Genomic DNA, 11006 nt, shown 5'->3' on the forward strand with positions numbered 1-11006 from the left:
GAGGAGTCACATGTAATAGTTGAAGATGAAGACCCTCAACCAAGGAGTGAAGTCCCTAGAAAGGAACAAATCTTGGAGGAAGTGGTTCAACCAATTCCATTTCCCACATTGGCAAGAAAGGCTAAGAAGCATGTGGAACTTGACCCAACTATGGTGAATATGTTCAAGAAAGTGGAGGTAACCATCCCCCTCTTTGATGCTATACATCAAGTGCCTAAATATGCGAAATTTCTTAACGACTTGTGTATGAACAAAGATAGAATTCATGAGTTGGAAACCATTCCATTGGGTAGTTCCATTTCAGCTTTGATGGGATCCATTCTGGAAAAGTGTGTTGATCTGGGTCCTTACTTAGTTTCTTGTATCATTGATGGAGTCTAATTCATTGATTGTATGTGCGACCTTGGTGCATGCGTTAGTATTATGCCTCTTTCCGTTTATCATTTATTGAAGCTCCCACCGTTGAAGCGGTCGGCGGCTAGGTTTGTCTTGGCGGACAAGAGCATAATAACCGTGTTGGGTATTGCGGAAGATGTGTTGGTCAACATCAAGGGTTTGATATTTCCAATTGATTTCCATATCATTGAGATGCCACCAAGTGAATCCGAGAGGGCATCATCTATGCTACTTGGGAGGCCATTTTTGAGGACCTCTAGATTCAAGTTGGATGCCCATTCGGGAACCTACTCATTCGAGATAGATGGGATAGTTGTAAGTTTTAGCCTAGAAAAGGCAATGAGACACCCACCGGAGAACCATTCCATATTCCGGTGTGATCTAATTGACAACATTGTGGCAAAAGTGCATTATGCAAAGCTAGAAGAGAAACATATGATTGAAGAAAATAGTGAAGATCCAAGTGAAGAAGTTCAAGTGACAAGCCAAGAGCAAAAGCTAGAATTGAGGCCATTACCACCCCACCTAAAGTACTCATACCTTGATGAAGCCCACAAGTTTTCGGTGATCATAGTAAGGGAACTAAATCCTCAACAAGAAGAGAAGTTGATATGTGTTTTGAGGAAGAACAAAAGGGCAATAGGGTGGAGTTTGGCGGATCTAGTGGGGATAAGTCCCCAAGTGTGTAAGCACCGGATCTTTTTGGAAGAGGAAGCTAGACCCGTAAGACAACCTCAAAGGCGATTAAATCCTACTATTTTGGAGGTTGTCAAGAAAGAGGTAACACGGTTACTTGAGGCGGACATCATCTACCCTATTTCGGATAGTGAATAGGTGAGCCCCGTTCAAGTTGTGCCTAAGAAGTCCGGGATAACCACAATCAAGAACGAAAGCGAGGAGCTCATAGCAACACGGGTGCAAAACTCTTGGCGAGTATGCATAGACTACCGAAGGTTGAATGCGGCCACTAGAAAGATCATTTTCCACTTCCGTTTATCGATCAAATGCTCGATCGATTATCCGATAAATCTCATTATTGCTTCCTAGATGGCTATTCGGGATACTTCCAAATACACATTGCTCTAGAGGACCAAGAAAAAACAACATTTACTTGCCCTTTTGGAACTTATGCCTACAAGCGTATGCCATTCGGCTTATGCAATGCACCGGGAACTTTCCAAAGGTGCATGCTGAGCATCTTTGTGGATTTTCTAGAGCAATGCATGGAGGTATTCATGGATGATTTCACGGTATACGGTGATTCTTTTGATCATTTCTTGGATAGTCTTGAAAAAGTTTTGGAAAGATGTACTAAAACCAACCTTGTCTTAAATTTTGAGAAGTGTCATTTCATGGTTAAACAAGGCATTGTTTTAGGACATATTGTTTCCAAAGATGGTATCTCTGTAGATCCGGCTAAAATTAATGTCATATCTAGTTTGCCTTACCCCTCTTCTGAGAGGGAGGTCCGCTCTTTTCTTGGACATGCAGGATTTTATTGGAGATTCATCAAGGATTTTAGCAAGGTAGCATTGCCCCTCTCAAGGTTGCTACAAAAGGATGTTGAGTTTGATTTAAGCAAGGATTGCATGGAGGCTTTCGACAAGCTCAAGGTAGCATTGACCAAGCTCCCATTGTGCGAGGGCCGGATTGGAGTCGGCCATTTGAAATAATGTGTGATGCTTCAAATTTTTCCGTGGGAGCCGCGTTAGCACAACGCGAGGGTAAGAATCCATATGTCATAGCCTATGCATCAAAAACATTAGATGGAGCTCAATCTAACTACACTACTACCGAAAAAAAACTTTTGGCCATTGTTTTTGCCATGGACAAGTTCCGAGCATATCTTCTTGGTTCATAGGTGGTAGTGTATTCGGATCATGTGGCATTAAAGTATTTGTTGGACAAGAAGGAATCCAAACCGAGATTGATTAGATGGGTTTTATTGTTGCAAGAGTTTGACTTGGAAATCAAGGATAGGAGTGGTACGCAAAACCTAGTGGCAGACCATCTAAGTCGCCTTGAACATACAAAAGGCGATACTACTCCTATCAATGATTTATTTCCCTTTGAGGGCTTGCATGCAATCTCGGAAACCATCCCTTGGTATGCACCAATCGCCAATTACTTAGTATCTCGCTCCTTCCCTCCTAATCTCTCCAAACATCAAAGGGACAAGCTAAAAAGCGAATCCAAATACTATGTGTGAGATGACCCATACCTTTCGAGATGTGGGGCAGATCAAGTAATTCGGAGGTGCATTCCATAAACCAAATTCCACTCAATCTTAAAAGCTTGCCACTCCTCCAAAGGAGGAGGCCATTTTGGACCTCAAAGAACGGCAAGGAAAATCCTAGATTGTGGCTTTTAGTGGCCAACTCTTTTCAAGGACTTTTCTTATTTTTGTAAATCTTGTTCTCAATGCATTAGATAATGTAACATCTCTAAGAAGGATGAAATTTCCCAACAAACTATGCTATTTTGTGAGATTTTTTATGTGTGGGGAATCGACTTCATGGGGCCATTCCCAAATTCTAATGGTTTCCTCTACATTCTACTCGCTGTTGATTATGTGTCCAAATGGGTGGAAGCGATACCCACCCGGATGGATGATGCTAATGTGGTCCTTTTTCTTGTGAGAAATAATATCATTTGTAGATTTAGGTCGCCACGAGCATTCGTGAGCGACCAAGGTTCACATTTTTGCAATAAAAGAATGGACGGACTAATGAGGAAATATGGCATCATGCATAAAGTAGCCACGGCCTACCACCCACAAACAAACGGCCAAGCTGAGGTTTCCAATCGGGAGATTAAATGCATCTTGGAAAGGATTGTGAAACCCAATAGGAAAGATTGGAGTGCCAAGCTCACCGATGCATTATGGGCCTACCGAACGGCATACAAAATGCCAATTGGCATGAGTCTCTTTCGGTTGGTGTACGGCAAAGCTTGCCATTTACCGGTGGAAATAGAGCACAAGGCGTATTGGGCCATCAAGGAGTGTAATCCGAGTTTGGGTGGAGCCGGAATTGAGAGGAAGCTATAATTAGCGGAGTTGGAATGTTTGAGGCTTGAAGCTTATGAGAACTCTAGACTTTACAAGGAAAAAATGAAAGCCATCCATGATAGGAACATAAGAGGCAAAGAATTCAAGGCCGGTGATCTTGTCCTTCTTTACAATTCTATATTGAGATTGTTGCCCGGTAAACTAAGGTCAAAATGGGAAGGCCCATATCAAGTAGTCAAGGCGGAACCCTATGGGGTTTACCATTTGTGCCATCCCTCAAGTTTAGATATCTTCAAGGTCAATGGGCACCATCTCAAGTTGTATCATGGTGAACAAATGAAGAGCAACAAAGAGATTGAGGTATTCCTTTTGGAAGATGCATCTCTTGGCAATGAGCAATGAGCAAGTGAAAGTCCAACTTAAGGACATTAAACAAAAGTGCTAGGTGGGAGACACCCCACCATGGTGAGATCTATCCTTTATACCCTTTTTGTATATAGCTTTTAAACTCTTAATTGGTTTGTGATTGCTTAGCTATAGTCTTCTTTGATTATTTTTAATTGTAAATACCTAGGATATTTTACTCATAAAGCCTTGCATTGAATTCTCCATGAATGACTTGATTGTGTGGTGGAAGAACACCTCTCTTTAGGTCTTGCATTAATTTTAGGTGTTTTTTACTTCATTGGCTTGTTTGGCTTGTGGACACATGATAATTAGGCATTTTTCTATTCATTCAAAAAAAAGGGGGGGAGCACGCGTACGCGCACTGTGCGCGTATGCGTCCCTAGGCTTTCGCAACTTCTGGGCGATTTACCAGAGAGTTGTGCAAATGCTGGGCCAGCTTTGTAGGACTTGTACGTGTGCTAATGATAATTTGTTTTCCAATTTTGCTTTTGGTTTGTTGCATTTGTAACAAAATCATGGCCATTTTTGAGTTCGTACTTTATAGTACACCTTTATGCTTTTGTTGCAATTGTTTGAACAGAGCATGTTAATTAGTTTGCACTAGTCACATGTCTGATTAAGATGCTTTTTTAATTAGTTAGTACGCAGCACTGCATTAGTGAATGAATAATATTTAATTTTATGTCATTAGTAGGCATTCTGAACTTTCCTACTTTGTTTCATTTTACGTTGCCTTCCTGACAAGTAAATAAGTTTAATTGATTGAGTTTTGTAACATGTTCATCCCTGTGAGTGTGTTTAGTCTAATCCTTAAGACACTAATTTGTTGGTCCAATGCTAATTAGATTTATTAATTTTTCAGAGATTGATATTCCTGCTTCAGCCCGTTGTTTCTAGTCACTTATAAAAGCTTCTTTGGGCATGCCTGAGCATAAATGGGTGGTTGGTTGGTCTTTGGCATCATATATTGAACCTCAACCATCGAAAGATTTCATTCAAACTCAGGTTGACCACAATCATAACTTAGGCCTTGGCTTATCATGCTTCTTCCATATCTCCATTTTTGTTCTTTCTTTATTTTCTTCCTTAACGTGCTTGATAAATTATTTGGATTTTATATTACTTTTTATTATAGATGATGACTAATGGAACTTCCTAATTTCAAGCCTAACCTGTGATTTTAAACATCTCTGACCAATTCTCCTATTTTGTTAACTAATGATTATCTCTTATAATTCCCTCTGCTTTGTTGCAGGGAACAGCGTTGGTGGTCCTCGCCAGACTTGTCGCGGTCCTGAAATTGGTCGAAAAAAATTTAGCTGATCACAAGTTCCTCTTCCTTGGGGCTGGAGAGGTAAATTAATTATGAGATTGCCTCTTTATGTGTAGGAATTTATTTTTATAAAAAATATTATGTAGTTTAATTCATTTTTAACAAGTTTCACTTTCTAGGCTGCAATGTATAGCTTGGATGGTATTGTTGACTCAGTTTCTGCAGTGCATCCTTTGGCTCCATTGCTGGCTCTATTGAAGCCTAATGGAAAACTTGTGATGGTTGGTTTACCCGAAAATCCTCTGGAGTTGCCAATGTTTTCTCTTTGTACGGGTAAGACTAGGTTAGAAAAAAATAATAACCAATTTAAACATGTCATTTAATAGAGGATTAATTATTATTGTTTGGCATTTGAAGGAAGAAAGATGATAGCTGGTAGTAGTATTGGAGGGATGAAGGAGACACAAGAAATTATTGATTTTGCTACTAAACATAACGTGAAACCTGAAATTGAAGTTATTGCAATGGATTATGTAAACACAGTAATGGAGTGCCTCGCAAAAGCAGATGTCAAGTATCGATTTGTTATTGATATCTGAAACACTCTCAATGCCACAACCTCTTTATGAGGTAAATTAATTGTTTTATATTCGGCCAAGGTATGATAAAAGTAAAGCTATTTAAAGTATTTGCATTTTGCTTTTTTTAAAGTATTAAAAGTTGGATTAGATTTTTAATACTTTGTTTAAAGTATCACATGTTTGATGGAGGAGCAGCTACCATACACAACAAGGTGATGATGGCTTCGGAGACCACTCAATAGAAGAGTCTCTGGCTAGTTCTTTATACTCTTAACCCTTTTGTTCAATTTTTTCTTTCTTCTTCTTCTTCTGTTCCAGAAAGAATAATAGCTTACTATGAAAGCAACTAAATAAAATTGGCCAATTTGATGAAGACTGGTGTTTTAAATTATGAAATTTTGATCCATTAGTAAAGATTGAAAATTTAGGTATGCTTGTTTAAAAACTAAGTTGAATCACTTTTCTACAACTATAGGGACCTCTATAACTAAGTTGATAAACACACATCTTTTGAATGCAACATAAACACATACATAAACCCACCTTATGTTCATCAACTTGTGGTTTAAGTTTACTCTTTCGTTTCTATATGCTCTGAGATCAAATGAAATGTGCTTGAATATAATGCTCTGCAGCTATATGGCTTACAAAATTTATAAGTTCTTCTTTTAACTTCAGAAACCTTTTCTTGCTTCAGGTACTTACCTTACCACTGAAGAGTGTCTCTTGAACAAGAACAGAAATCCTCATATGAGTAAGAACCAAATAGAGGATCAACTTAAGACATATCTTAGAGTCAGCAAGATTATATGGTTGCCCCATGGATTGTATGGTATATAAACTTGATGCTGATATTTTAGACTAAGAATCTTCCTATGAATTGATATTATAATGATCAGAATTTTGAATTTGGTGTAGTCAAAGATTTTTGTAAAGACAATTTATCATGAGGTGCAGTATATGTTCTAATATGGATTGGTGTTTGATAGCGTGGACTATCGTCGGTAAAGAATTTCACAAAATATTCGTGTTGCAAGTATAGCCCTCAACCGACAAATGATCCTGGAATCAAATTTTAAGGATTTGGTTGTCACAAAGTTTAACCCCAATAAAAATAACCGAAGTATTCAAATCTCAGGTCATCTCACAAGGAATGGGCAAACATGTGTATCAACATTGGTTAGAATTTCGGGGTTGGAAGTCATGATCAAGAAATTAACTAATAGACTTGACAAGCAAGAAACTAAATCAAATAACTAAAGCAAGGCATGAGTAATTTAAAACTAATAAGAGAACATTCAAAATGATTCTACTCTAAAACTAATAAGTAACTATAACTAGGATTAAGCAATTGGGATTTTTAGTTTCAAATATGAATAATAAAAGTAACTCTTGGCTAGGCATAGGAATTGGGATCACTATCCTTGTCTAATAACCAAATCTTGACAATTGTGAGGAACCAAGCCCATTTGTTTACTTCTACACTTGAAGTATGTCAAATAGCTTGATCAACATCAATCCATAAGCCCTAACCTAGCTACTAATTGACTTAGTAGTAGGCTAGTGTCAATGGTTATCAACTTGACCACTAAGGGTTCTCAAATCACCAAACCAATTAGAACTAATGACTTCAGTTTACCCAATTCCCTTAACCTAGGCCAAGAGTAAAGAAAACTACTCCATAATCAAAGGAAACATTTCATCAAACACATGGTAGGCATTAACAAAAGACATACTCAAATTGCAATTAAATTGGAAATTATAAGGACCCACTAACAATTATCCATAAAGAACAACTCAATTAACACTAATAAGCATAGAAAATGTCAATGTACTCATAGAATTCAAGATCTACAATATTCATAACATGAGTGAAAAATTGGAAAATAACAAGATAACATAACTCAACACAAGATCTAAGCAAAATTATACTAGGGAATTCAAATTAAGTAATCATAACTAGCAGTTAAAAAAATCCAATTCAGAAATTCAGCAATGGGAGATCAAAATCAAACTAGATCTAGAGAGGAATAAGTGTTTCTCTCTCTAGAAGAACAAGAACCAAAAACTAGCAAAAAATTATATCTAAGTGTGTAATGGATGATCCCCCCTTTCCCCCTTGAGTTCCTGTGTCTTTTCCATGCAGAATCAGCTTGAATTTGGGCATACTGAGCCTCAGAAATTGCCAGGCATGATTTCTTTAATGAGGTCATGTGCTGCTCGTCACGCGTACGCGTCATGTACGCGTGCACGTCGCCTGAATTTCGCGATCCACGCGTACGCGCCAAGCACGCATGCGCGTCGATGGAGATTTCGCCAATCCACGCGGATGCACCATTCTTCGCGCGCCATATCCAGCTTCCTGCACCCACGCGTGCGCGTGAGGTGCGCGTGCGCGTCGCAGCTGATTTCCTAAAATCCAATTCTTCATGTTCCTTCCACTTGTGCATGCTTTCTTTCTCTCTTCTAGGCCATTCTTGCCCTATAAACTCTGAAATCACTCAACAAATATATCACAGTATCGAATGGTAATAAAAGAGGATCAAAATATGGCAATTTTAAGGCAAAAGAAGCATGTTTTCTATCATGAAGCAATATTAGGAAGAGAACATAAAACCATGCAATTTATGTGAATAAGTGTGGAAGATATTGACAAAATCCCCCAAATTCAACACAATATAAACCACAAAATTGGGGTTTATCAAACCTCCCCACACTTAAACCAAGCATGTCCTCATGCTAAAAAAAATAAAAAGACCAAAGATCATGGGAAGAAAGGGTTCATGAAGTGCAAATTACCTAAATGAATGCATGCAACTAATGTAAAGGTATCTACCTACTTGGTCAAGGGTAAATCTATCCTCCAAGAACACACATGAGCATATAGGGCTAAGGTGACATACAGTCCATGAATCCTACCAATTTGAACATCAAAATGAAGTGCATATAACTTGCGAGCCGAATGCTTGTGAAGGCCAGGAACAAGGAGTTGAGCATCGAACCCTCACCGGAAGAGTATCCGCTCTATTCGCTCAAGTGTATAGGGTTCGTCACTCAATCCTCCCCTAATCATGCTTTCCAAGATTTGTCTTTCATCTAACAATCAACAGTTATTCAATGCATGCATACAAGTATCATGAGGTCTTGTTCATAGGTTGTAATGGGGCTAGGGTAAAGGTAGGGATGTATATGGTCAAGTGAGCTTAAAATTTGAATCTTTGGTTAACCTAAGATTTCACCAAACACATAAAACAACCTATATAATTCTAATACAATACCTAACTACCCATGGTTTCCACTTTTTTATATACTCATGCATTCTCTTTAGTTCACATTCCATATGCATTATTATTGTTACTTTACCTTGAGGCATTTTTGTCCCCTTTTTATTGCTTTCTTTTTTTTCATATTTTTGTTTCTTTTATTTTTCTACTTCTTTTTCTTTACGTTCTTTTTCCTTCATTTTCATATACATATACATTTTTTTTTCTGCTTGTCCCCTTTTTTGGGGTTTCATGTACAAAAATTCCAATGCATATGGTTCAATCATTCAATACATGAGTATGTTCCCAATTCCCCTAATTTTCAATTACAAATATAAAGACATACCTTTACATCTACCCAAGTTCCCAGGTAGACCCTCCCAATTGAATGATACACATTCTCACTCACCTAAGCTAATTAAGGATCCAAATCCAGGGACGTTCATTGTTTTTTGCCTAGGAGTGTTGATGTGCTCAAATTAAGAACAAAAGGGTTTATCATGGGCTCAAAACTGGTTAGCAACGGTAGATAAAAGGGTTAAGGCTATTTGGGAAAAGTGACTATTGAAATGATGGCCTCAATCATGTAAATGCATCCATACACAAAATAATGGATATATAGAATCAGACAAAGCAAGGATTGCAATCATAGAGAAAGAGTAAGGCACACAAGAATGGGAATAAGTGGATAGAAGGTATAACCACACAATAAGGCTCAAAACTCACACGCTTGTATTCTCAGCTCAAACACCATGTTCCAAAATACATTCTTCAAGCAAGTTATCTTAAGAAAAAAATTTTTCAAAATTGGTCGGGTACCCTGAAAATACAGTTTTTTGGGAAAGAAGTCATCACCATAACCAAGTAGTCCTATCAAGAAAAACTAACTAAACATGCAAGATGTCCTAATTAACAAAACAATAAACAAGAACTAAAGTCCATAGATGTTGAAAAGAGGAGATTATTACCCACGGAGATCGATCGAACAACCTCCCCACACTTAAGAATTAGCACGGTCCTCCGTGCTACTAGCAAGGTGCAAGGGGTGGTCGGGCTTAGAACTTCCACTATCCCGTTCGCAAATTCTCTCTTCACTTAAGTTCGAGGTGGATGTGGAGATCTCCGATTCCTCCATAGAAGGAGTCACACAACTCAGAAGCTTCTTGATGTAAGCATACCGGCATTGCTTCCGCCGTTCATATCTATCTGTCTTCTTCTGGAGGTCTTCAAGCCGTTGGTAGGAAGATCCTTGTGATGTAGAAGAAGTGGTAGGGATAACCGAGGGGGAAGCTATATCAAGGGTTTTGTGTTCCGTCGGAGGCTTGAGGTATTTTTCAGTTGGGACGACGTCGCCCTCTACCGGAATCATCGCTTCCGATCTTTAGCCTCCCGGGGAACATCAACAGTAGCAACTAACTCCGTCACCAAGGCTGGGAAAGATAGGTTACCATTGGCATGAACACGACCCATGGCTTAGTGGATGAGGCGAGCAATGTTAACCGGCCGCTCTGTGAGTATACACTAAACTAGCAAGGCTAGGTCTGCGGTGATCAAGGTCTCGTGAGTGCTGGGAAACACGTAATGGGACAAGATTTGGGTCCATGCTCGAGCCTCTACAGTCAGATAACACGCAAGAATGCCCTTATGTCAAGGCCTGAGGTGCCCTCGGGTCCAAAATGTATCTGGATAGGCAATAAACCCGTGCATAGCGTTCCAATCAAATGTGGAATTGAACTCATCATGCTGGCGGAGGGCCTCTTGGTAACTATCTACCTCATCCGTTATGGGTGGGACTCGGAGTACTTCTTGAATAGTGATAAACCCCATTCGGAGGGTTTATCTTGTGTTGAATTTAGAGCATTTTGATAACCTTTTCCCACATTTATTCAATGAAATAGCATGGTTTTGTAAATTCTCCTTTAAATGTGATTAAGAGTGAAAACATGCTTTCTAGGACTTAAAATAGCTAAATCTAATTCACCTTGATTCCATTAGATGCCTTGATATGCTTTTTAAGTGATTTTAGATTTAGGAGGCAAATATTGGATCAAGGAAATGAAGGAAAAGCATGTAAA

The 11006-nt window shown here is 38.8% G+C and overlaps 1 protein-coding gene across 1 annotated transcript; it reads left to right on the forward strand.

Annotated features, from left to right (window-relative positions):
* Positions 1-5272: 5272 nt before the first annotated feature.
* On the forward strand, positions 5273-5686 carry LOC112782569 (8-hydroxygeraniol dehydrogenase-like). The gene is made up of 2 exons (XM_025825017.1): positions 5273-5420; positions 5505-5686. Exons 1-2 carry the CDS (start codon positions 5273-5275, stop codon positions 5684-5686), a joined length of 330 nt encoding a protein of 109 aa, XP_025680802.1.
* Positions 5687-11006: the final 5320 nt, after the last annotated feature.

Source organism: Arachis hypogaea, chromosome 20 (genome assembly GCF_003086295.3).
Source record: "Arachis hypogaea cultivar Tifrunner chromosome 20, arahy.Tifrunner.gnm2.J5K5, whole genome shotgun sequence".
Taxonomy (NCBI): Eukaryota; Viridiplantae; Streptophyta; class Magnoliopsida; order Fabales; family Fabaceae; genus Arachis; species Arachis hypogaea.